Here is a 27,532-nt window from a genome sequence, read left to right as displayed (position 1 = left end):
AATAACAGTAAAACACAGAGATAAATGATTTAATGAAGAAAGAAAAGAAAGGAGAGATAGGCAAAATGCGAGACTGCGATAGACATAGTAAAACCGGACTAAATCAAACAGTCTTGGTGACTATTTGTCGCTGCTCCATTTCAAAGAGAATGCAAAAAAATATGAAAATCAATGCATAACGAAAATTTGCAATGAGGCCTGGTGAGGGCCCCATTAAGATAGTACATGGAATAGTTGAGACGACAGCTTTCGCATAATCTGAACGTGAAGTCATTCGAAGATCGAACTGCTCTCTCAACAACTGAGGCGCTAGAAGAGCGAATTGTTAGCGCTGCTCATGCTGTCACACTTTTTCATATTTATCGGCATCATCCATAAACCCCAGCATCTATAGGGTAAGCCGTGCACTTCTACTCTGGACATCGCCGAATTTCGCCACGCTCTCAAATTCTGTATGGCGACATTTTGAGCCAATAGCAGTCACACTGTAGCAGCCCTCTGGCCCAATGATAGCGACAAGATGGCGAATTTGACAATATGGCGGAATATGACACTGTCCAGAATACGGCTCCTGATTAGGATCCGCCCTCTCTTTCCCTCACAATCAATCTTTTTAACCAACGAAGCCATCCCGTCGCCCATTGAAATATTCATCCATTCATTCATATTTTTGTTGTTTTTCAACAAACACTTTTTTATATTTCCGAAAGTTGTACCAAGAGCGCACTCCGGTCGAACAGGTCGCTCCGATGAGAGCACGCGCGTTGCTGAGACACGCTTACGTAGATTATACATTGTAGTCATAACTAAACACTTTTAAACACGCAACCTTGACTTCACAGTGACAGTCACACACACGCACGCAATCACATTATAGCTTCTAAAATAATGGCAGCTAAATCACTGTCGTATAAGCACGAGAAGCTACATCGCACGGCACACGCCACGCTATACGTCCGAGCACCGAAAGCTTGTCTCGATAGACACGTTGTAATAGCGGGAGCTGATGGCTTTGAGGAGTCCTGAACAGTTGACCCGGAGTTGCGTTAGCGCATCGGTGTGATGGCACTTGAAGGCCTGCTGGAAAATCTTGGTGCGTCGCATAGGCCAATTGCAGAGCGCCTTGCGCATGCCCCTTTGCTCGTCGTTTCTAACGCACATGTCTAGGCAGCTACCCACGAAGAAAAGCTGAACGGGCGTGAGCTCGACTGCGGGCAGCACATAGTTACTGGAGCTTTCTTGGTCAGTCCTGAACATCTGGTAGGCCCTGACCAAAGCTCCAGAACGGAAAAAGCTTTCCGCAGGGTCCTTCAGTTGATAGGTGACGTTGCTGTACGCGTCGTTGTAGCAGTTCATGTACATGCGGAACTTGCGTTCGGTCGGCAGGATCCATGTCTCTGTAGCTCGGTACTTGTGGCTATAATAGCCGTCGTAGTAGATTGCGTACGTTATCTGAGTCACGAGATGACCGTAGATCAACGCCGTAGGAAAGTTTTCGGTACCGAAGAGAGGGGTCATAAAGACGGACAAAGGTATAAATAGCACGTTGTGGGAATAGACGTGGCGAACGGTCGGTACGATCGACCACATGTTAGGCGGGTAGATATACCGGTAGGCCTTCGCTCGTAGAGACTGGCTCAAGGTATCCAGCACACTGACGTACAGGGTCGTAAAGGAAATGGTACTGTCGATATCCGGCAGCCGGGTGTAGGGTTCCTCGACATCCGCGTACCTGAATCGCGACAGGATGCCCACTTCAGGGACGAGATGACGAATGCGTGCTTGCATTTCGCGCAAGGTCTTCGCGTCCATCCAGTGCAGATCCTCGAGTTGAGCCCTCATGTAACGCTTGGCCTTCTCTACGATAACTTCCAAATCGGAAATGGTCGTCTTGTCGACCATTTGGTACATGTAGCGGTCGAGCACCAAGGCGAAGAGGCGATAGGTCTCGTAGTGGCACACATCCTCGCGAAAAACGTGGTCTGTCACGTTAGTGTGCTTCGGACTTCTAGCAGGGTCCGTCATGACCTTGCGAAGTGCCGGACTCGTCCGTCGGCCGAGAGTCTCTATGATCACCCAGACCATATAACTGGCCATAGCTTGCAAGGTACTGGCATCGTTCATAAACGTTAGCGTCTTCTTCAGACCGGCGACATCAGAGATGCGAAAGACCACCTTGTTGCTGAGCAGCCGCTTCTGCGCGCTACCGAAATAGTTCCCGAGCGCATGCATGAGCTCCCAGCCTTTTCTGAAGGAATCCTGCGACAGCACCCTCATCCTAACAACCAATAGCTCGTCGTCCCCCGTTTTTACAGCGCTCAGCTTGTCTTCCATGTCCGTTATGTCTATGGCTGCGCGTGTGGGCAGCGTCTGCTGAAATACGGCGCTCAGCACGTCGTTGACGAGGCGCCAGCGGAAATCAATTTTCGCGGTGGCAGTGTAGCGCAAGTACCAAGGGTGGTAGCGGTCCTCTATCGCCAACCTCATAGTGGTCATGCCGCTGTCGAAGTTCAAGACGAGGAATGGGTGTATGAGGTAGGACAGCTGAACCTCCACAAGAATCCTGTAAAACTCCTGTGTGGTCATACTCGGCAGCGCTGTCGGCCAGTTGAAACGCAGGTTGTTGATCAGAAAATTCTTGATGTCGTCGATGCTGGAGTCCATGGGCCCCACGAAGGAAGCCTCGCATGACTGGTGGAACGAGATGGCCTTGATAATGTTGGGTGGGTGGTTTGTTCCATTGGGCATGTACGCTGAAATGTTAACCAGCGTGACGTAGGAGGAAGCATCTGTTGCGTACGAGTCTTCCCATCCGCGGCAGACGAACTCGTAAAAGTCGGAGCATGGCCTGACACGCTCGTTGATGCTGCGCTTGATGTACTGAGTGGTGGCCTGACACACTTCCGAGTTGCACGTTTGCTCTTGCGGCTTCACAATCTCAGCGAATAGCATGGATAAGAGGCAGTAGGCTATAGGCAGAACCGATATACCCATAATAGATAGGGCCCTAGGCAGATAGGGGGCTGAAATGTTGGCGGACTCATGGTTCCCTACGGATGCCCTGCGATCGCCTGCCTTCTCTTGCTGCTGCTTCTGCGGCTGGGCTCGGTTCGGCGATGCTGCACCTTCTGCAGCGCCGTCTCCTTTCGCATTCTCCATCATCGCCGGTCCGAACAATGCAGGAAGGCTGTGCAACCTGCGACAAGTAACCCTCCATCAGTTGTTGAAAATTAAGAATTTTGTTGTGAGACAGGAGTCGAATCAAAGGTCTGGATGAAAGTCTTACTGGAAAGAGCTGTAGTGTGTGCAACCAGTGTATGAGCAGGTGTAAAGGGCCAACGCGAAATCAACATCGTTTATATACATCGCAAATGTGGCCGAAATGTGTGCTTTATATTGGCCTTCATTCCTGTTCCAACACGACTTCTGCCCCGCGTTTGCATCGGACAGTTACTAGCGGGCCTCTGTAACAATCTTTATCATCGTGATCAATACCTGCCCTTTTTAGAGGAGAGGAGAGTATAAAGAGAGTTTGTTTCCCCAACATAGCAAGCTATGTTGAAGCGAGAGGTAACGCGATCATCACGCCAGCGTTGTGACAGCAAGTGCTCGTGGTCATCGAGAGGGACCTGTTCATGTTTCCCTGTGCGCGCGTGACCCCGTATTTGTTAGTTTAACTTTTAATGTTTACTGCTATTTACACCGCCGATAAAAATACGACCCTTACGTCGGGCAGTCTAAACCTTTGCTATCACCATCAATGCTTCGCCTTTCGGGCGATACCGCCACTTTTTGGCAGAACCGACGATGCATGTACTCGGGTAGGCCGGAGGAATCTCACAGGTGACATCGGAAGGATGTCGTAGGATCTTGTAGGGATGTGACAATGTGTTTCAATTCTCTTAAATAGCTGTACAATAACATCTTAGCCTCTACTGCTCCGTTTTTATACATTAAAGTCTACGTTACTATAAAGGCTTCTGTGTACAGCCTTTGTGCTAGAAACAATAAACAGAAAAAGAAATAAAGCACATTCCACATACTGTGGGAATCATTGTTATGGGAATAATTTTGCTGGTATGGGCTCGTTTGGTATTACGTATAGCGGGACGAAGTGGGCCAACGCGTTTGTGTTCAGATGAACAGCTATGTGCCTGACGCGAACGTGTCTGTGATGACTGCAGCCAGAAGACGGTGACGAGTCTGACGGTGATCGTGTGACGTCGACGGCATAATTTCTAAACAGGCCATTTGACACAACCTTACGGCATGCCGATTGCTGCGTTTACAAGCACACTGGACGAGGCGTAAGCGAGAGAAACACGGATTGTGACGTCATCAGCGGCTATGTGTTCTACAGTCTATACTATGTATGTTATGTGGTCTATGTTAAAACGACGATGGCATTTCCATTCCGGCGATGAAATGTTAAAACCTGATCGACCAATGACGATCATGACGGCGGTGCAGCGTCGCACAGTTTCTACGTGACGTTAGCTGTTACGTGGAAAGCACTGGGGAATGTGGGCCGAATCCGGAGACGGTGCAGCCCAACATGGGGCGCCTCAAAGCTAGAAACTGGCGTGTGACGCAGACGCCAACGTCTGAAAGCGCCTTTGGCATGAGAGGAGTATGCGTCTGGTCGTTGGGCTGGCCTCCGAAGCTTGTTGCAATTCCCTTGGCATTTCTGCTTGAGTGTACTTATGTCCATTGAGTTTTCCCGGCAATACACAAAGACAAAAAAAAAATCCTAGTGGTTAGAGCACTGGGCTGATGTGCTCAAAGGCAGAGGTTTGATTCCACTGTGCATCATGCATTTATTTTTATGACAGAGGTCCGAAGTGTGGCGAGAAAGGAAATACCTGCCTGAGAGAATGCGAATGAGAGAATCTCATTGGTATAAAATGCATTGGTAGTTCGCTGCAGTCACACAGAAGCGGTTACGAAGATTATTGTACAAAAAGGAATAGATGATGGTACGTAGCCCTACAGTGTAATGAAATAGTAAGATAAGTACATTCTTATCAATGAAGGAAAAAAAAAGTAAGATGCCGAAAGCTGGTTTGGACGCGTTTGCCCGTTCTTAGCGACGCAGGCAATTTCGGACGGCGGTAAAAGCATATGATAAACTATGGAAAAGAAAAAAAAATACAGATAGTAAATGTAGTTTTCGAGCACTTTTATTGTTACCGCACATCGCAACCATCGCAATGTAACGGACACTACATGAGAGCTTGGTAAAGAAGAATCCGGATTATAGTATTGTGTGTGACTAAGCGTATCGATTGGGTGTCTTGTCGTTTTGATATTCTTAGATAACAGAAAATTCTGGCAGTGTTTCAGCATGGGATCAGTTCTTGTAGAAATTAATTATAACAGTTGTTTTTTCTCCTGCATATATACTAGTATAAGCGTGACAGGGGAACAAGAGCAAACAGCAATATATCTGGGTAACAGAAACATGAGGTTTAACCCTCCGGCTACATCCCCGAAAAATTTCAGCGCATCCGCTGTTGCCAAATTGCAACTTTACTATTATACTGTGTCCGGCATCAGGCCCACTTGTATACCTCGGTGATAATGCGACTGGTCAGTTGGGCGAAACCTCGAGGAAGAAAGGAGAAAAGAAAGAGAAAGAAAGAGGAAAGCGTCGTCTTACTAAAGGAATCGTGCGCTCGAATGTGTATGCTTGCTGCAAAGACGAAATTTAGGTACATTTCGTTGTTTCATCGCGTAATTCCGTAGGGGACAGAGCCGGTCCATGGCTCAACTGTGGGGTTAGTGGCTATATAAGTAGACTCGTTATACCCGTGCTTCCTTGTCTTGAGCTATTTGGCAATACGAACACGGTCACCAAGTCTGGGAGGGTTTGCAAAAGAACGTTTCGTTTTAACACATTTATCACACAGTCATTCCAGTTGTTTTCTAGCATCCTGCTCACACGACACACACAGAAAAAAATATTATTAAGTGCTGGTCTTGTAAGAGACCAAATGCAAACCCAGCATTGTTGCAAAAAAAAAAAATCCGCTTTTGTCACTGAAGGACAGTACTGGATAAACAAAAATGACAAACGTTCCATGGAGCTTTTGTAGTGGGATGCCGCACCTCGCACTAAATCCAGTTTCGTTATTGTGCTCAGTAATAATGCAATTATCTCGTTTATTTTCACCACTAGTTCTTGCTTATTGAATCACGTTGCAATAGCAGCAACGATGGTTCTGCACTAACTTGCACAAATGCCTCGTTTTGTTGAAGTCCTAGACTACAGTGCTCACATGGATCATGCCGACAATTAGCTGGTCGGGCTGTATCAACGAAGGTTGAATGCTCAGGCGAGTGTTCGCTTCTGTTCACATGAGCCTAACAAAGTTGGGTCAAATCGGCTTGTCGGGCCGAAAATCGGTCGTTTGGTTCATCATGTACACGGAGGCCGGTCGACACGAGCGAACCTCGAGGCGAGTTCTGTCAGTTCGGACGGCCCGACTCGCCCAACCAGCTTGGCTTGGCTACATGCACGCAAACGCGGTCTGGTCGGGCCGAGTCAGCTCGTCGAGTTAATTGGGAGTTTTATACACATACTATAGCGCACCAAAACGGTGTTGCGTACGCAAGAATCCAAGCTTCATTGTAGGCTTCTAATTTTTTTTTGTACTCCCTTTGCGTTCTTTCGTAAGCCCGGCGGTATGCATACCCTAACTTTGGATGCGCAAAAACTAAAAGTCCCTAATGTAAACGAAGCAATATAGCGATGCCATAATTTGAACTCGGCAAACCAGCTCGACATTCTTTTGCAACGCTCCTCGCATCTGCAGAGCAGTTCCGTGCTTGGTGAGCCTTGACCATCGCTCTCCGCGCTGGCGTTACGACGCTCAACCAAACAAATCACCAGCAGCGCTAAACTGACAATTAGGCGCTCATAAATTAAAGCGCACATTCTGCTCAAACTTCACGTACCTGATAAAATGGCTGGAAGGGGTGCAGGGCCGAAAATAAGGTTTGGTCTTCGGGAAATACGGAGGCCCGGAGGAGGGTGCTCCTGGAGAATAATTTCTTCTTCTAGTTCTAAGTGATGGTGGTGATGATGATTCCCATACTATGGCACATATCCCCAAGTGGGGATTGTCCAAGAAGCTGGCAAAGTTTGCTCGTACGCACTCGTACGTGCCAGAGATTGTTGTTGTTGCCTCAAATGACGATGCCAGCTTTCTTATTCGCATTTCTCTTCTACTTCGTGGAAGTTACTCGTTCTCTCTCTTGTAGTGTTGGTTTTCATGTAAAGAAATTTCAAGGAATTTCGTGGCTTGCTGCTGTCCCAGACTTTGCTGCACTACAGAAAAATGAAGTAGCTTGGCTCAGTTGTTGGCTGTTCCCGTTGACATCAAGTTCACGCTTGACGTTCGCTTGTGGAGAGGAACAAGACGATAAAATCCGACATACGCGACGATGAAAAACTTGTGTCTGAACAAACTAAACGATAAAAAAATCGCGGTCTACTCTGCCGAAGCCGAGGAGGTCGTCGATAGCTGTCGGATTTGGTTCAATCGACGGGTGTAAGCACTACCAATCCATACACCGGTGTGTCGAGGTACCAGCGGTTAGGGCTATCATCATATTGAGGTGGTATGGCCGATGCCGGCTCACTGCATGCTAATTACATGAGTAAAGAAGTGCCAACATGTCTCAGGAGGAAGTGAGGGATTACACACCAATGCTCGCACAGCTCTCTTTACGCATGAAAACCTTTTAAGTTTCTAGTAAAAGGCCACAATGCGTGTTCAAAATGGCAGCAAAGTATAGATCGAGGCCGTAAGTGTACACACCATAAGAATAAAAGGTGTACTGTTAGGTAACTCCTCATCCGGAAGTAGCAGCTTGTACCCCCACCATGGTTAACTCCATTTTTGAGTGTTATGCTACTGCCCGATGGAGTACACGTTGTCTGTTTAGGTGTAGTACGATCACGCTGACCGAACACAAGAGCGGGCGTATGCCATGACGAAGTGCGAGAACTCTTCAGTATTGACTGTGGTAGGTACTTGTTAGAATGCGAAATTTAAATAATATTCTTCACCTAACTTTCTTATGCTACTTTTAATGGTGCCTCTCTTTCTAACTTTATCCGTGCTACCTTTTCTCGGCCTTGAGTTTCTCGTAGGTCATTGCACCAACTTGAATGCCTTCGTGCCTTTCTAGTTCTCGTCCCCTCTATTGATTACTCGGCCTCACACTCATTAATCTTGGATTGTAAGTCCTCGACAGTCTTGAAAATAAGCTCTTAAAATGAATTTAAAGAACTTTAAGTACTTCGTTGTTTGAAGGCGGTGTCGGGAATTTCACTTAAATACAGGGCAACCAAAAATGACATGCCCGGTTTGATCACAATGGTTGTGCAAACAAAACTAGAATACCCCCCAATTTTCTTTTTTTTTTGCCAGAGGGACGACAAGACAAATTCACTCGTATGGCCAGGCTCAATTCAAACACATATCCGCGCATGTTCTGCTGTGATTGGACAACACAAGTGCTAATCGCCTCTCCCCTGTGTCGGCTATCTTCTTCGTTAGCTTTCTCGTGTGGAAAAAGTCCCTGTTTGGAAATTACGGGCTGAGGCGGCCCTTGCACCTTGCATTACCTAGGTCTGGGGTTCAACCCCTGAAGACCCTGTGAGGTGTCCAAAATGTGCTGCTCTACAGTATCTACAGCGGATATTCACCACTTATAGTTCTAGCTCTGACCAGGAAGGAAGAAAATAAATTATGGGGTTTTACGTGCAAAAATAACGATCTGATTATATGAGACATACCGTAGTGGGGACTCCGGAAATTTGGACCACTTGGGGTTCTTTAACGTGCACCTAAATCTAAGTACACATGTGTTTTCGCATTTCGTACCAGGAAGGAGCGCTACTGAGAGACGATTTTAAGAGCTGCCAAGCTACGGACGGAGAAAAAGTTCCCAGATGTCGCTCAATATGTGCTAACATTTGCCGGCGTAACGCATGTGAATAATGTTTGTTATGTGCTTATTTGCGAAGACGTGTTACCGTCTGTATAGAGTGATTTTTAGGCATACAAACTTAATTACTTTTACTTTCCTGAAATTGATGCAGATGGCGGCGTCACTGAAGACATGACGAGGCGAAGTCGAAACGATTTTATGGAATATTGACAATCTGTCCAACGACCGATCCCGGATACTGACCACCGTGTATAATACGGCTTTATCAGCATGAACGGGACGCGAGGCGATACGAGGCTATTTCAAGCCATTGCTTATGGACAAGCCGGAAACCTTGAACTTGTTCAATTTGTTTTTGCATGCGGAACGCACCGCAAAGTTTGTGACGTCCTCTCTACGAAGCACCGCGTCGAATACCACGAGGTATTGGTCAGTCGTATCCGAACTAGCTGCCCATAAAGTTTTTCTTTGTAGTCATAAGCCAGGTATATAGTCGTGCACGATTCTAGCTGACAACACGAAGCAATGAGAGCCCGCTCCAGTTCTCGTTTTGCTTTAAGTCTCGTTGATTCTTATCCTTTTCGCAGCGATGTGATGTCGTTTTGTATCAGCACAGCGATGTTTACGTAATTCATTCTAGTTCCGCAGTCAGATCTTGCTTAGGCGCCAACAGAACAATTTTACATGCTGTCCTGTCGACTTCAATCTGTCTAAAGCACCGTTAGAAAACCAATTTCGTGCACTGAATTTTGACCTCTCCAATGCTGCTCACGAGAGCGCGTGTTGTCTCTTTAGAGCGGAAGCTCTACTCCTCGAGCTACAACCCCCAAGGTCAATTGTGGCGCGCCTTTGGCCTTCAGCCGTGGGCACGCAAGTGTGAAGGTGTGACGCCACGTCACGTCATCTGCTGCGGAGAAGTGGCGCAGCTCCGCTCGCTCGAGCCTCGCCGCTGTGTACCACGTGGCTAGGCAAGAGCTTCACAGCTGCTTCGCCGCTCTTGGTCACTCAGCCTCGCCACGGATGAAGCACGCGTCGGTGCGAGCGCGTCAACTCTTCACCGTAGGCGCCATGCTGAGCCCGAGCCGATACAGCTCGACGGGAAGAAGCACAGAAGAACCGTGTCTAACCATGGTTAACAGAGCTTTCGCTCTTATAACTAGGTTCAATAAGCCACATTGAACTCCAGCCACTTTTCTTCGTTGTGGAAACCGAGCATGGAAACGAGCAGCTATGAGCACCCGTTCCTGCATATTATCTGTAACTCCTCATTCCATTCATCTATTGCATTAAGAAGTACGTGAGCTTTAGAGATAACTACGAGATGAAATCGCGTTTTATGCCGTGTTATTCCTCTATTACTCCGAACGGGGTATGCTCACTCGCACTACGTAGTAAGTCAGAGTTATACCATACTACGAAACCCAATGTACTAAGAAACACGGCGATCGATCCCAATATTACTTCGCATCAAAACGCGTGTGCTCACAGACAATGTGTTTATGCACTCATAATCTATTTATATGTGGTAATTCGTTTATCTGTAACTGGGTTCGTGTTCTCTGGCGATTTAAATAACAATGTATAGAAAACGGCGACCCTGTCCTGGAACACTTCTGTAAACACGTGTCGTATATGTATTGCACACGTGTGTAGTACACACCTGGGTATGTGCCTCTCTTCAATTATGAACCTCTTCGACGCCAACTTGGGTCGCTGCCCCGGGGCACATGGCTATTTGTAATACTCATCATAACATATAAAACACATAATCACCAATTAGACCCCCATCATAAGAAATATTGCTAATGGCATTGACGTCGCCAATCATCGCCAAAGGCTGGATGCGCCTGCAATTTTTCTGTTTTAATTTGTTCCAAAGAACGCATCTATATTCGCCACCCTTCTCGTCAATGTTCGCGCATTGAAGACTGAAATTATGGGTGTAGGAGAACATTTATTGTCTGAATGTGCAATACTTCTACAGCGCAAAGAACGAAGACGCAGGAACTATAACGACAGGACCACGCGCGGTTCAGTTTTCGTGTCTCTTCGTCCTTTCAACTGCAGAAATAACGAAGGAGCACCAACTCGTTCAATTTAGAATCTGTATGAACGTGCGTTCCGCAAAAACGATTAGTGTGAAATAGAGTTTGCGATAAGTATCCCGGTATACAGCTATGTATGGAGTGATGCTCTGTGCTGTGGACGCAACTTAAGCAGAGCTGTGTGTTTGGACCTACGATCCACTGAACATGTGAATGACTGTTGCACCAACGCATGAGGACTACAAATTCGGTAACGGCGTGGACTGGCGTCACGTAGACTATACGTTGCGGCGCTGTTGTCTTCGTTAGTTTATTTATTTATTTATTTACTATTTTTATTCATTTATTTATTGCTCTATATGGCATGGTATGTAAAACTTTATTCAGGTCCTTCAGATCGCGCTGGATTCCTAGCCCTAAGCGGGCCGCTCCCCCATCGGGACCGAAAGGCCCAGCTCTGCAGCCGTACCGCGGACCCGATGGACGGCCCACGTCTGTTCTTCCAGTTCGTGGCTACGGAGAGCCGCGTCCCAACGTTGTTTGGCGTTGTCCTTACCACTGCGTAACGCGAAGCCCCGCCAGAGCTCGAACAAAAAGCATTTTTGTCCGTGCTCCAAACATCTGGCAGATGTTGAATAAAGCTTAATTCAACTGAATTGAATATGTTCTAAGTCTGCTACGCTTCCGCATCGCGGATAAGTGTATGAAGCCAAGGCTTCGGGAAATATTTTGCTTATTGATAGGCGATTGCGATAGGTCCCCGTCTGCAAGAGCCTCAGGTAGAGCTTGGGGTGTGTTTAGCTTTACTATTATACTATTACTATGCTGCATTACTATTACTATTTGTTTGTGGTTTTTAAGTTGTCATCCCAAAAGTGTTCTGTTTCTTGTATTTTGTACTCCGGGTAGCTGGGATCTAGTCAAGCTGACTTGTCAGCTTTTCTTACCGTACTCCCTCACTTCATGAGGGAAATTATTATTATTATTATTATTATTATTATTATTATTATTATTATTATTATTATTATTATTATTATTATTATCATTATTATTATTAATGTGCGGAGGCGGGTATGATCTGCGCGCCAAGTAAAAGTGTTTCGTGAGTTTGTTGTATGAGAAAAGATGATCCCTTCAGTACGTAACCTCCAAGTCTGGCTGCCCAGCACCACGCGGTCTGTAAGCCCTCGCGCAGCGTGGCGAGCGGACTCGTTGAGATTAGTCAACAGGAAACGGAGAAAAGGGGTAGCTAAAGTAGTGTTTACCTCAACCTGTCCAATCTAATCTATATAACAGAACAAAACAAAGATACGCATTCACCAATTTGGAACAACACATGGCGAGTTTCTTTTCTTACTAATACGCGTCTCAGTAACCTCAGTTTCATGCTACGAATGCAATAGGAGCGCGCGAGATCGGCCACATTTATTGTATAAATACTGCAAATTCAGAATTTTCTGCCGTGTCTTTCAAAGCAGATATATAGGGAGACGAACAAAGTGATCTTTGAAAGGTGCATCGAACAAGGTCAGAACTTAACGACAGAAGGGAGGAGTTGAAGAAGCTGGGGATGAAGCATGACGCGCACATTTGGTTGCCTAGAACTAAAGGGCTGTGAATAAGATATGGCATCACATGATAGAAATAACGCTATTTCGGCGTTCCGCGTGTCGCGAGATTTTCTAAATTGTTGCCTTGTTTTCTTCAGTTTGTTTCCTTCAAATTCCCCCCATGCATGAATGACACAAAAGGGAATTGTACTGTAGTCGTTGCTATGCTTTTCATTCGTCTACGCCGGCTCTCGCTTAAAATTCGAAAAAACGTATTTTCTTTTCTCAATTTACATGGCACGCTCATTCGTACCTAACATATCCACATAATATGATAACTGAAGGGCGAGGAGGTTTAGCAGGAGGACCTCCCAGGGCTAATATAGAGCCGCCGCTTTCACGGTGCTGGTATATCTGCGTGACTCGACAAGGAGACGCGCTATTGCTCAAGAACTCGACGCCCAGCAGAGCCGTGGAGCGCTCCACCACACTGGCTCGCGCAAAATGTGCGTTTCGCAGCGGCTGTTCACCACGCACTCCGAGATGTAAATCACCCACGTGTTCGTCAAGCCCTCCGTTGATGCCGTTCATGCGTCGCCGGTCATTTACTCCACACGTGGTGGATCTTTCGGTAGCCGTCGAACGAGTCCCGCAACATGTACGTCCTGCTAGAGCCCACCCTCATGTCTGGCGACGACGAGCTGGTTTGAGGTCCGCGTCGTCGCTTGCGTGATGACGAGCCCTTGGTGTGCGTCGTGGTCGTCTCGCGTGGTTTGCGATCGCTCACGAACACGCACTCCTCGATCGTGGGCTCTTCCTCGCCTGTGGAGACGGAAGAATTCGCCACCTTGTGCCATTCTTCCACCATGCGCGCTCGCGGCGGCGACGACGTTTTCTTTGCAGGCGACGTCACCCCCGTGAAGTTGACCGTGCGCCGCGACGCGACTGAGGAAGTCGTACGCTTGGTGGGCGCGCCCAACTTGGGCGTCACGCTGCCCTTGACGCCGCTCTTGAGGGGCCTCAGGCCCGGCGCGGATGAGCCCGGCGTGACGGTGGCGAAGACCGAAGCGCTTCGGTCGAGCCTGCCGCGGCTGCTGAATTCAGTATCGCTAAGTGGCCGTATGGACTGACTCCTGCGCTGGCGCCTGGACACGCTCTGGGTGCTAGGGGGAGTGTTCGCACCCGTAAGCTGTTCGCCTTCCATCAGTGGATCCTCCTGGAAGCCGATGCGTTTCTTGATCTCCGGCGTGGGGCCCTTGCCACGGTCAAAACTTCGCCGCGCCGACGCTTTCGTGGTCGTGGATTCGGCCGCACCTTCCTCGATGCTGAGCGCGTCCTCAGTGAGTGTCGTGTAGTAAGGGTTCACTTGGAGGTGTCCCTTCCGAATCCGGGAGATGAGAGCGCGGAAGAAACCACGCTTCGTTGTCTCCTGCGGGGCCCGACTGGTCGCAGAAGGCGGCAGGGCCACGTGGCAGGCTTCGTCGTACTTCTCGAACATCATGCTGGCCTTGCGCAGCTGGTACATGGGCGCAGAGGACAGGGAGGGCGACTCCACTAAATTGAGGCCCATCGGGGACTTCTTCTTCTGGTGTAGAGAGGCGGGAGAGCCCGAGGCGGCGGCAGACGCCACGACGACGTTCTCCTGGCTGTGCACCGAGGCGACCGCGGGGCCTGGGCCGACGTCGGTCGCGCGGCGCACGAGCACGTCTCTCAGGGCTTGGCGCCTGAGCGTGCCTTCGGGCGGTTGCACGAAAAGCACGAAGAGCACGACCAGGCCGCTTATGGACAGAAACACGACCATGCAGAACTGCTTGCCGAACGTCAGCAGGAGGACGATGAACAGGCCCACGGAGGTGACGAGCAGGAGCCAACAGGAAAACACCGTGTACTGGTCCCGGTCCAACCGGGATATGTACGTGTTCCAGGTCGCTCGGCGCGTTGTTTTCAGGGCGCTTTGCGCCTGCTCGACGCGCAGGACGTGCGGCCTGGAAGAAAGAACAACCTATCCTGAATCGGCGATGACGTTTGGCTGTAAGCTACATATATGAGGGGCATGCATGCTTACGCATCAGCAGGGAGGGGTGTCGGGTTGTCCGCCCGCATAATTGCTTGTTGGCAAGCCGGCTTTTCCAACAAAGGCTCAGCGCTCGGTGACCGCCTAAGCGCCATACACATGATCAACTTCTTCGTCTTCTTGTGGATGTTGAGCACTTTCGCCGACATCTGCGACAGAAAAAGAGGACGATCGGGGGCAGATACAGGTGCAGTAACCGACAACTTCGCCAGCTGCCACGTGCTTACTGAGGTAGCCGCTATAGACGAGGCTACCTCAAGTGTCCGCTCGCGACGCAATCGCTGATTGGTCCCCTAGCGGGCAGGCTCGAACGCCGAAGGTCGCCTCGCGTCCGGCCCGTCGGAGCAACCGCGTGCCGGTGGATGTGTTTCCACGATGGCAAGCCTGTCCTCGCCATCGCGCTATAGCTTGGTGCAGAGTGTACTTTTGCGTCGTTCAGTACCAGAACCGCTTAAAAAAAAATTGGAGGACGCTTAAGCTTCGCCTTCAAGAGTGGGACGCGACAGCGTTCCCGTCGACCCGCCAAGGGGTATAAGACAATGCGCTATGGCACAGCAATCACTTACGATGCGCCCCGCATCGGACTTAGCGCCCACCTATCACGCGGTGAGCGTCGAGCAACGCAGCGTTCGGCGCGGCAACGAAACGTGCGCCTGAGCGAACGAAACGAACCAAAGAACTCGGTGTCTCGGAGGGGAAACGATCTACGCCAGCCAAACGTCGTGATCGGCACGGGCAGAGAGATAGATAGTAATCTAAACCGGGAGCACGGCGAAGCGTCGTCAGGGGAGAGGGAGTCCCGCGACGCGCCTGGCAGCGGTCCCAATGCGCGCGCGGCGCGCCTCCTGTCGGGGCAGCGCCGTACATTGAGAGGAGGGGGTCTTCTGTGTTTGCCGCAAGATGGCTCTGCGTGTGCGGAAAGCGCAGAAGAAATGCAGCGGAAACGCACTTCGCAACTCGTGTAATTGTGACTTCTGTACGTTACATGTTCATAATTACCGATATACACCGCAGTATAACTTTCCACGGCTCGTTTCGAAGGCAACACCGCATTCACTAGAGGCGCGTTTGCACCGCTTGGAAGCATCGAACTCGTGGCTGAGTGGTAGCGTCTCCGTCTCACACTCCGGAGACCCGGGTTCGATTCCCACCGGGCCAATCTTGGAAGTTGCTTTTTATTTATGAAGCGCCTGCCGTGATTTATCGCTCACGGTCAACGCCGCCGACGCCGACACCCGACGCCGACGACACTGGCTTTTCTGCGACACGAGCTCCTTAACGCTATCGCGTTAAAATGAAACCGTGCGACGAGCGCTTGAAAGGGCATATTTTAGGCGAACTCGCTGATCAGACAAGCGCCGAGCTATAGACATAGTCATATCGCAAAGTTTGTGCTCGAATGCCTTATTTTGATCCATGTCATGCTGTAAATCGAGTGTTCCTTACGTATATAGCAATAAAGTTTGGTATAAGCTTCGTATATACATGGGTGCGTTCACTCAATGCCGGGTCCATTAAGGAAGAAGCGCGCTGCAGGACCGTTGATGAGAAACATTGTCGCGGTTACGTGCACAATGCGGACTTTTCGAAACGCTGTAATTGCGGTAGCATGTTTTCGCAGCAATATAAAGGGCAAATCTCATAGGTGTATTTCGGGAATACTACCCGTGGTCCGCTAACTTGCGAGGCGGCTGTGTAACATAGTGACAGCAGTAGCAGTTTATATGTGCACAATTAATTGGCAATTGCACAGTGTTTATCATTAAACACCTTGTTTAATATATTGTCTTAAGCTTTTGCAAGTTGTCGCACTAATCATTGCACGTAGCAGTCACAAGAACAAACATGATTTATCATTCTTCTACATATCCAGTTTAACTGCTAAGTGATGCTAAGCCTTTTGGAACCACGACAATGCACAACTTGTTTGCCCCCCCCCCCCTCCGAACTTTGGTTTTGCTGTAACTCTGGATTAACTATCCGTTCTTTGGGCACATTGGCTATACGAGCCATACATTTTTGTGTTTTTCTAATCTTTCGGACTACTTGAGTAGTAAAATTGTAGCTGGCCGGGACCGAGCTAAGGATTTTGCTCTTACCTTGAGGCCCAAATGATTGTGGCGCACTTGATTGAAACCACGTTGTTCGAGGTTATCAAGTCCACGGTGTTGTCAAAGCATACAGCACGCTTGTATTCCTGGCCTTCGGTCGTACACCCGTGGCAGAGGCGACGTGGGGCCAGCGTTACTCGACACATCGCACGCCACGGTTCACGGAGCATGCGCGAGGGAGGGAAAACGTATAGAATGTTTTCTTCGCGAAATTAGTTCATTTTGAAGTTAAATACATAAATTGTCTTCTGGGGTTTTACATGCCAAAATCATGATCTGATTATGTGGCACACAGTAATGGGAGACGCCAAACTAATTTTTACCACCTGGGATTCTTCAACGCGCACCTAAATATGATTCCAAAGTGGTATACCTTTTCGCAATAGGCCTTTGAATAGAAGAGAGCTTCAGCATCAGTGAATTAAAAGCATCAGTGCCACACAGAATGTCACACGCTGAAATGAAGATTATCCTTATCTTTAACTCACTTTTCGTTCGCGCTTAATCCCGGCTTGACGAAACATGTCCATGACGTGTGAGCAATGCATGTCAAATACACAATGCATGTAAAATTTTCTCTGAGATCGCGCTTCTGCCAGTCCTTAGCGTGTGGCCTTACAGCAAGGATCAGTATCTTGAAATTGAATTCTAGGGTTTCGTGGGCCAAAACCACGATATGATTATGAGGCACGCTGTAGCGGGGTACTTCGGACTAATTTCGATCCCATGGGGTTATTTAACGTACAACTGATGCACGGTACACTGGCGTTCTTGCATTTCGCCTCGATCGAAATGCGGCAACCGTGGCCGGGATTTGATCTTGCGACCTCGTGCTTAGCAGTGCAACGTGAATGCCTTCCGCTCAGACAACACGACGCAGAAATGCTGAAAATGGCGACGTCTCGAATGTCCGCCTCTGCTTTGCTCAGAGTAAACAACAGGTGGTCTCTCCATTTTTTCTTCTTTTACTCTTTGGCCAATCACGTCACAACTGCATCTGTTATCATGTTAACACACGGGGCGAATGTTTTCAAATAGAAAGCTAACAGTCGTGCTGTGCCGATGTTTCCGTCCTTTTGTCACCTCTCTCTCTCTCTCTCTCTCTCTCTCTCTCTCTCTCATATCTAGATCTAAAGATAACACTGATCAGAGATAAATTTATGGGACTAACATATATAGAAAACTGTTGTTAAGTGCCATGTTATGCATACAACAATACTGTTGTTATCACGTAAGGCAAAAGCAAGGCATGTAAATTGAAAAATGGGGACTTTTTACAAAGGCTGGTAAGAATGTCTGTGTTTTGGCATGGACTTGCACACTGATTGCAATGCAAGGCACGATTAAAGAACTAGAAATGACCAAGGTTTGGGCACCAGCTGTATGTTTTGATTTTTTGTGTGTATATGTATGTGTGCGTGTCTTCCCATCGAAAGTCGGCTTTAATGTGAATATATGTCTTAGGGAAACAGAGTGTGTTTAAAATAAAGACGCAGCATGAAGTCATGTGGCAGTGTATGCGACACCTGTCGTGACGGTGCCGCAGGTATAACTACGTTGGCCCTCTCGCCATATAAAGGATGGAAACAAGAAATGTGCAGCGCTGCACCGCGCTGTTGCTGATTGCCAAAGTTCCTTAAAGTCAACGTGTATATGATCAACTGGCGCGAACCAGTTGCTCATAATTTGAAGTTGCGTTTCTTTTTTGCTTGCCCGGTACATATTCCTTCACGAGATGTGCACAATTACGTGGGTACCATGTAGTATTGAAAAAGCGTGGCGTTTATTGTTTCAACGTAGGTAATCAGACTTGCACGATGTATTGCACGTATGAAAAACTCCCGCTTATTGCGTTAGTTATCAAGCACATCGCACGAACGCATGCAGCTTAAACGTATATAGCGCTCTTCTTAATTGTCCTGTGTGGTAAAGGTCTCAAATTGCGTAAAATAGGAAAGGAAATATGCTTGGCCTTGGGCTTTACAACTTTCAGATATCTTGAGAATCTTTCACCTTGCGGATTTCCGCAGAAACCATTTGTTTATTCTTGCACAGGAGTGGGCGCTCATGAGTTGACTGGCATCGCCAGGCTGATTCGCTTCTGTACGGCGCGGCGCCTTCATAGCACTTGAGCATCATGGAATCGCTATTTGTATCAGGTTTTATTTGGAAAATACCGGCACAAGCATAATTTGTGACCCGAATACACAATTATAAAATCATCCGCACATGCATGTCCATCTGCGTCACTTCAAAGAAGTGGCGGTCGCCTTGCTATCACCTCCAAGCCAGGGTTATTAGGTAAATGGTAGTCGCCACGTGAAGTGTCACGTGCTCAGAGTTATACGTTGACATTCGGACTTTGTATACGAAGCCTACATGCAGCCTCAACACACTGGACCGCTTCAATCGCGATATGACAGCGGAAGCGACGTCCGCGCTCAACCCGACGACGATTAACGAAGTGTGATGTCGGGCAAAAAACTAAACGAAAATACCTGTCATGCAGTGACATTGCTGCAGTTCCAGTCATCATCGTCATTAAACACAAATCCAGGCTCGTTCTTCTAATCAAGTTATTAAACGTGAGAATCCCCAGAAAGAGTGGCTCTCCTTGCGCTTGGGGGTAACGTCATCGGATGCCAAGGGGGAACCGCCATCTTTGGCTGTAACGTACTGTAGGATTGTACGCGGGGAATGGTCGGGGAAATCTGGGGCTCCTTCGCAACCATCAGAAAGAGCCACGAAGATGCGTTCCATTTCTTACCAACGCGCTAACTCGGCGCGCCGTATAGCCACGAAAGCGTATACAGTGCACGCAAGCTCTCTTGAGCGAACTTCCTTAAACATTACACCGCGTGCTCGGGACGACAGTCCCCAGCAGGCTGAAACTAGGATGGGCAGCGAGGCGGAGCTAGCAGCCATCTAGGCTCCGAGGCACACGGTCTTGACGATGGCCGCTGTGGCGCTGTACGGCTCGACGTTGGCACCGGGCCTCCGGTCCTCGAGGTACCCACGGCCGGCGTCGCACACGAGGCGCGGTATGCGCACGCTGGCCTCTCGTGAGCAAGTGTCCGTGATGAAATTCTCGCTGGGCGTCGCCAGCATTCCGGCCAGCAGGCGTCGTCGGTTGGCGTTGCCGCCCTTGCGTGGGTCGTAGATCCTCAGGTGCTCATCGGCGTTCACTTCGAGCTTCTTCAGCGCGCCCTTGATGTGCCTGCGAGGATGAAAAAGGTGAGCTGTCAATTACGCGATCGACCAGCTGAGCATACACTCTGTTTCAGTATAACGGAAAGGAAATTGCAGCGGGCGTAAGCGATTGTGCGGTGCGACGCGACTGTAAATGCGTATGGCCGTGCCCTGCTTACGTTCTCGCATTTGATTTTCCAGCTTCCAGATGTTTAAGGCTGTGCTTCTTTACGATGTGTGTATATATATATATATATATATATATATATATACACACACACACACACACACAGTCATATCATAAGAAGCATGCGAAGGTTGTGGGTTCGGTTCCCACCTGCGGCAAGTTGCTTTTTCATCCACTTTAATTTTCTACAATTTATCGTTTCTTCATTTCATTTATTATGCACAATTAAGTAATTTCCCCTATGTTGTCCTTGGTGTCAATGTTTGTTGGCTTCTTATGATATGACTAATAAAAATCGGGCCCCTTGGTTAACCCCCTTTCTTCTCGTTTATATATATATATATATATATATATATATATATATATATATATATATATATATATATATATATATATATATATATATATATATATATATATATATATTTGTATTGCTTCTAATATTGCTGTAAACTCATGCATTTAATACAATCACCGAAGTTGTGGCGTTTTAGATGGAGGGGAGGTTCACGCTGATTGTCGCCTTCATAATATTTCCCATATGCACGCATGTACTATATATAGAACATTTTCTACTGTGAATATGACAGAAACAGCAGGGCCCGCGGCTCATTTTTATGTATCGATTCCCTTCGTTTTCCATTCTTTTTGCCTTTTGGCATTGGCTCGCCTGAAGCCGCACCCCCGCTATCGCCGAAATCGGCCACTCAGCGGGACGGATGAAAAGTAATAGGACGAAAAGATCCAGAAGTGATTTCAAAAAGATTTACGAGGATTCGGGAATTACAAGACTCATTCTGTTCAATATGCGCGTAACGGTGCTCCTCAACCAGGACCATATGCTTGACCGGCCAGCATTTTAAGTGGTGGGTCGGAAACTTTTTTTATTGCGGCATCAATTATATGGACATTAGAGGCCCGTCCGCGCCGTCTCCGTGCTGTTACGGCATTGAAGGCGCACTTGTAGTCGAGGATTCGAAGGTCTGCAGGGACGCGCAGTGGAGGCGCGTGCATAGAGTGGTCATAGCGGAACGGACGGTATACACTTCAACCTAGAAACGCTGAAGACATTCCTTCTGTCTCCTATTGGGCACCATTGAGGTGCGATGCAGTTCGCAGCGTTCCTCATCAGACCAGCGTTGCGAGACACCTAATAACTGCCACATTATGGCAGCAGTGGCTCACGTGCTGTGTCGGCCAACATGTCGACCCCGCGCATATCTTCGAACACAGTCTGAGGAGGTTCAACGCAGGGCTTATAACCATGCAAACGGTTTCAGTGCCTCTCTATTCAGGCAATGACATGGATACCGATTTCTGAAAAGCTACTAATAGAATGGAATATGCCACAAAAAGTCCACATTGCACACATTTTATTTTAAGTGTACCGTCCGCTTCTTTGCTAATTCCCCGTTGCGAGTATGTGCCATAGTATGGAAATTAACATCATCATCAACACGCGGTCATGATCTTAAAGAGCTCGTGAGCTTAGACAGGTTTATTTCAACAAATGACGATACGAACACTGAGTCACAATCACGGCATAATTCCACCAGGACGATAACATGTACAAGAAACGAAAGATTGTATGCACGGCATGTTCTCAAAGTAGTGTCCGAGTCCTCACTCGCTAATATATAACAACTAAGACCCACGGAAAAGCACAGTTAAACATAAACTAATTGTAACGTGTATAAAATGGTGCTCAAGTGTACGTGTTTGGAAAAAGTTTATTTAACAAGGGGGACATATGCCGAGACTGATAGCTGGCTGGGTGCTGCTCTCTTGCGGAACAGATCGCACGCAGGACAGCACTATGATCTTTACTACCCTTACAGGAGCCCAGGCTCCTCGTCTTGCTTTCTACAGAATTACTCAGTGGTAAAACAAATGATACCTAAATATCCTCATTGAAATCAATATACGTAATCAACAGCACAATTCCTTTAATAAAACGAAGCTTCCTGACATTTCTTTGCCTACTTTTCTACCATCGGGCCAAAATTACACGCATACTTCTATCGTACCACAGTCAAACTAGATCTTTGAGATGATCACCGCGGGTTGATACTGTGGCCCGTGCTCACACCGGAAGTTATTTTTATTCATGGTTTTCTTCTGATTGCTATTTGACACTCAGAAAAAAGTTCCAACGTCGGAATTGTTTTTATACACCTAATTTAACCACCGATTCATGGCCAATACCCCCCCCCCCCCTTTGGATATGCGCCACAATCAATCAGGTCAACACAACAACAACAAGAATTAGCAAAGAAGCCGGTGTTACATTTAAAATAAATAAGACAAAAATGAAGAAGTATACGGCAGAGAGTTGCCACACTGTGTGCGTAGAGGATGGGTGCGCAAGAGCGCCACTTTCCTTTACGCCAATGACGCAGGAATGAAATGGGCAAATTTATAACATTTAATAACTCCTCCACTAAAGATGCGTTTTTCAAAGGTTACACGGTGCGAGTTGGATGTGCTTTATCTTTTTCTTTTTTTCTTTAAGAAAGCCTCGTATGCATGGCAGGCAACGTTAGACCGCGAAGGTTACTCGTCCTCCTGGGCGTCGTCTCCCGTTATCATCGTGGCCGTGTAGCAGTTAACAACATGAACTTGTTAAAAAATCACTCCATGCATATTAAATCTATGGAATGATATGATGTACACAAGCTTCCCAGGAAAACAAAATCCAGCCAGCAGATTAGAAGGAAACTGGAGCTATACACGTAGAGGGAGAGGCCATAGAGTACGTGCTACCGGAATGCCGTGAGCGGATGAGTTCTCGTTGCGCTGCAATCGTGAAGTTAACAACAGTGAAGTTAGCAACAACAACATTGGCGGTCTAGTTGGTTTAAGTATATGACAGAATGTGTAAGTGCAACTGAACGAGAACGTAGAAAGAAACAGAAACGAAGTGCTGTCACTGTCTATTCGTTCCTTTCTACTTCTTCGTTCGCGCTTACACATTCTATCATCGGCAGTTAACACGCCCGACCGGTGCAGCAAGGGCAAAGAAGAGCGGATGACGACAAAAGGCTACGTTTCCCGCATTCTCCAGCGTCACCCGTAGTACGTGCATCGTCAAGCATGCACACAATGCGCGGAAACCAGTCAGCAAATAAGAAAAAAAAGAAGAAAGGAAAAGAAAAGAGAGAAAGAGAGCCGAATGGCGTCACTCACTCGAGGCCTCCCTGCTTGCGCATGTCCTTGGTGCTGAAATTGATGTGTCCGCCAGAGCCGCAGAGAGCGTCGCTCTCGAAGGGCTTCGGGTCGAACGAGACGACCACGCCAAAGTCTTCTGCCACACGCACGAGGATGTAGCGGGAGATCCACAGATGATCGCCCGCCGCGATGCCTTCCAGTGGTCCCACTTGGTACTCCCACTACAGAAGAGAAATAAGTCGTCGTACGTCGTCGTAACGTTGTGAAGGATGGAATGATGTCAGGCCGGCACACGTTGCATTATAGAACAAGACGTAACGCTAAAGTGTGTGTGTGTGTATATATATATATATATATATATATATATATATATATATATATATATATATATATATATATATATACGAGGAAATAAACACATACGCGGAAGTGCGAGAGCCATCGCAGCATAACTTCGAACTTCGCGTGAGTTTATTTTTACTTTCATAGTGCAGATACATTACTCGAGATCAGTTGATGATGATGGATCATCGGAGAAGATCCTATGCTATAGGGAAGAAATAAGGGTGGGGTGTCTGGTGTGAGCACGCTTGAACAGTGGGTAGGGTAGCGTTGTGATCTGTAACTGCTTTGCATTCTTTCTTGAAGTAGATCTCCCGTAATATATTGTCGCGGTACAACGCGGACAGAAGACAGGGAGACGTTCTTCAAGAACACCAGGACAACCTGTTCAAAAACAAACGGAACAGAGGCCCGTCTTCTTCGTCCTCACCCAATCTCAGCCACCCACTAGACGGAGTCCGTTAAAGCCCTCATCGTCGTTGTCTTCTGCATAGAATACACGCGTCATTTGTCCCTCCCTAAAAGAGTGTCACCCCGATGCTAAGCCAGAAATCTCACTCGCGCAAGCAAGAGTCTCTCGCATAGTTATTCGCTCACATAGGGCTTCATGCGGACAACGTGCACAAGTTCAGGATGGTGCGTGCGGCACCGCGTACAATTGGGACTACAGGGGACGACCTCGTACGTGACATCACTGAGTCGGCGCAATACCAGATATGGTCCGAAGTATCTTCTCAACAGCTTCTCGGAGAGGCCTCGTTTTCGTATGGATGTCCAAACCCACACCCTATCGCCGACGTCATAGATTACCATTCGACGGTTAAGATCATAGCGTCCTGCGTCGTAGTCTTGCTGCTGGCAGATCCGCAAGCGTGCGAGCTGGCGAGCCTCTTCTGCGCGTTGCGTAAACACATCGGCGTCCGGATAAGTGTCGTCAAAGTCGAGTGGAATCATTGCATCAAACATCGTTCGTACATCCAGTCCGTGAACTAGGGGGAACGGAGCCGTCCGCGTTGTCTCTTGTTTCGCCGTGTTATATGCCAAGGTGATATAAGGTAGGATGTCGTCCCAATTTTTCTCTTCAACATCCACGTACATGGAGAGCATGTCTTCAATTGTTTTGTTTAGGCGTTCTGTTAATCCGTTGGTTTGTGGATGGTAGGCGGTTGACTTCCGATGAGCCGTTCCACTTAGCAGCAAGACGTGATCTAAAAGTGCAGCCGTCAATGCGGTTCCTCGGTCTGTTATTACGACGGTTGGTGCCCCGTGTCGCAATACAACATGCTCAATGAAAAAGCGCGCCACCTCGGCTGCTGTGCTTCTCTGGATTGCCTTTGTTTCAACGTAACGTGTGAGATAGTCGGTTGCGACAATAACAAAGCGATTCTTTGCAGTAGAAGTAGGAAGTGGGCCCAATATATCCATTCCGATTTGGTCAAATGGTCTTCTAGGAACCTGGACGGGTTGTAGGAGGCCGGCTGGTTTCGACGGGGGCGACTTGCGCCTCTGGCAGTCGAGTGCGAACGTGATGTTTCACGGTGGTGGTAAGTCTCGGCCAGTAGTACCTCTGCTGCACTCTGGCCAACGTTCTCCTGTAGCCTAAGGGACCAGAAGTCACCTCGTTGTGACAGGCTTCAAGTACTTCCGTACGAAGAGCTGCAGGAATGACGAGCAGATAGGGGGACCCGGTTGAAGTAATGTTTCGTTTGTAAAGTACTTTCGCCCGCAAACAAAACGACAACAGTCCTCTTGCGAAAAGTCTAGGTGGCTTCGCAGATCTGCCCTCTGAGTAATTGATGAGTTTAAGCAACTCAGGGTCGTCCCGTTGTTGTTGCGCGATGGTGGATGTGTCCAGAACACAAACCAATGCCGAGTCTTCTTCGGGTGGAGCAGACGACTCTATCGGCGATCGAGACAGGCAGTCAGCCTCCGTATGTCGTTTCCCCGACTTGTACTTCACAGACATGTCAAACTCTTGCAGCGGTAGGCTTCAACGCGCACGTCGTCCCGAAGAATCTTTAATGTTTGTCAATCAACACAGTGAATGGTGGTCGCTGATAACTGTGAAGTAGAGGCCATACAAATATGGGCGAAATTTCATAACCGCCCATACTAGGGCGAAGCATTCTTTCTCAGTCGCGGAGTAATTAGCCTCTGTGCGTGAGAGTGTTCTACTTGCATAGGCAAGTACTCTTTTTGTGCCCTCCTGCTGCTGCACAAGAACAGCTCTCAAGCCAACATTGCTTGCATAAGTGTGGAGCAAAGTAGGAGCGGTCTCATCACAGTGAGCAAGCACTGGTGGTGTCTGGAGACGTTCCCGCAAGTCGTTGAATGGACCTTGCTCTTCGCCGCCCCATACAAAAGCAACGTCGTCTCTCGTCAGGCGAGTTAACGGCGACGCAATACGAGCTAAGTCTGCAATAAACCCCCGGTAATAGGCACAGAGGCCGAGGAAGCGCCTGACAGCCTTTTTATCGGATGGTACGGGAAACTGCGACGGCGGCAATTTTTTCGGGATCCGAGCGGACACCTGCGTGGCTGACGATGTGAGCAAGAAACTGTAGTTCCACAAAGCCAAAGTGGCACTTCTCCGATTTCAGGGTAAGCCCGGCGGACCGGATGTACTGCAGAACTGCTTCAAGGCGTTCGAGATGTTCTTCAAATGTTGCGGAGAACACGATGACGTTGTCGAGGTACACTAAGCAGATTTTCCACTTCAGGTCTGAAAGCACAGTGTCCATGTGGCGTTCGAACGTAGCAGGGGCAGAGCACAAGCCAAAAGGCAAGACCTTATATTCGTATAGGCCATCTAGTGTCACAAAAGCAGTTTTTTCACGATCTCTCGGGTCTACCTCGATTCGCCAATATCCGCTTTTTAAATCCACTGAAGAGAAGTAACGCGCGTGTCGAAGCCTGTCGAGTGAATCGTCTATACGGGGAAGCGGGTACATGTCTTTGTCACATGATTTAGTTCACGGTAGTCCACACAGAAACGCAAGCTGCCGTCCTTTTCTTTGACTAGAACTACAGGAGATGTCCAAGGACTCATTGATGGTTGGATCCCGTCGTCTTTAAGCATTTTTGTCACTTGTTGTTGTATGGCTTCACGTTCTCTGGGAGCAACACGATAACGATTTTGGTGAATTGGTTTTGCCGTATCCTCTGTAACTATTTGGGGATTTGTTAGAGGTGTTCGACCGACGCTGGACGTCGACGCAACGCAGACGTTGAATTTGGCCAGTAGCGTAAGAAGCCGCTCTCGTTCGTGCTCCGACAAAGCAGTGCTAACGTCAAGTACAGGAGCTGGGTCTCGCGTAGGCGCTTCTTCGAGTAGTGAACAGCAGCCGCGAACATCCGCAACACCGTCAAAATAAGCCACAGCTGTGCGCTTTGGAAGGCGCCGTCGCTCTGCGCTAAAATTTGTTAGCAACAGTTTCGTGCGCCCGTCGGTGACATTTACGATTCCTCGTGCGACCGAGATACCATGAGTGAACAACAACGGGGTTATATGGTCGGCAACGCCTTCGCAATGAAACGGTACGTCACATGCTACCGAAACAAGGGTACGTGATCGAGGTGGGATGACAACGTCGTCTTCTGTTAGACGAAATGAGTGGTATTGCGGCGATAAGCAATACACTAAACCAGAACATACATATGACAAGTTATTTAGTGCAAAATCCACGACGAAAAGTGCCAAGCTTCCTGTCGACTAAAAGTAGCGCGCTAACGCCCAGATAGCCATGACGACTCGCTTCCATTTTACAAATTATTTTGATAATCGCACACTAGCGAGCCCGTGCGTTGATGTCCGTTGTACCAGTTGTGAGAGCTGTCAACAACAAAAGGCGCCCATAGGTGCAATGGCTGTGACATAAATATCTCATTTAGGGAAATTAACAGTT

The 27,532-nt window shown here is 48.1% G+C and overlaps 3 protein-coding genes across 3 annotated transcripts in view; all 3 read right to left on the bottom strand.

Annotated features, from left to right (window-relative positions):
- Positions 1 to 56: 56 nt before the first annotated feature.
- On the bottom strand, positions 57 to 7,049 carry LOC139057262 (membrane metallo-endopeptidase-like 1). Its single transcript, XM_070535144.1, has 2 exons — positions 6,958 to 7,049; positions 57 to 3,196 (listed from the first exon to the last, which is right to left on the bottom strand). Exon 2 carries the CDS (start codon positions 3,160 to 3,162, stop codon positions 949 to 951), a length of 2,214 nt encoding a protein of 737 aa, XP_070391245.1. The 5' UTR covers positions 3,163 to 3,196; positions 6,958 to 7,049; the 3' UTR covers positions 57 to 948.
- A 3,867-nt stretch (positions 7,050 to 10,916) lies between these two features.
- On the bottom strand, positions 10,917 to 18,747 carry LOC139057260 (uncharacterized). Its single transcript, XM_070535142.1, has 3 exons — positions 16,730 to 18,747; positions 14,622 to 14,779; positions 10,917 to 14,541 (listed from the first exon to the last, which is right to left on the bottom strand). Exons 2-3 carry the CDS (start codon positions 14,777 to 14,779, stop codon positions 13,158 to 13,160), a joined length of 1,542 nt encoding a protein of 513 aa, XP_070391243.1. The 5' UTR covers positions 16,730 to 18,747; the 3' UTR covers positions 10,917 to 13,157.
- Positions 18,748 to 18,884: 137 nt separating this feature from the next.
- Positions 18,885 to 27,532, bottom strand: part of LOC139057261 (glutamine synthetase 2 cytoplasmic-like) — a 29,390-nt gene continuing 20,742 nt past the window's right edge. Inside the window, exons 5-6 of the mRNA XM_070535143.1 lie at positions 23,304 to 23,506; positions 18,885 to 19,958 (exon numbers count right to left, since the gene is read on the bottom strand). Of these exons, the coding sequence (XP_070391244.1) occupies positions 19,667 to 19,958; positions 23,304 to 23,506 (495 nt within the window). The 3' untranslated portion in view covers positions 18,885 to 19,666. The remainder of the gene's footprint in view (positions 19,959 to 23,303; positions 23,507 to 27,532) is intronic.

The sequence above is a fragment of the Dermacentor albipictus genome, chromosome 3 (assembly GCF_038994185.2).
Source record: "Dermacentor albipictus isolate Rhodes 1998 colony chromosome 3, USDA_Dalb.pri_finalv2, whole genome shotgun sequence".
Classification (NCBI taxonomy): Eukaryota; Metazoa; Arthropoda; class Arachnida; order Ixodida; family Ixodidae; genus Dermacentor; species Dermacentor albipictus.
Note: the sequence above shows the minus strand (reverse complement) of the source record. Positions and strands in the feature narration are given on the sequence as shown.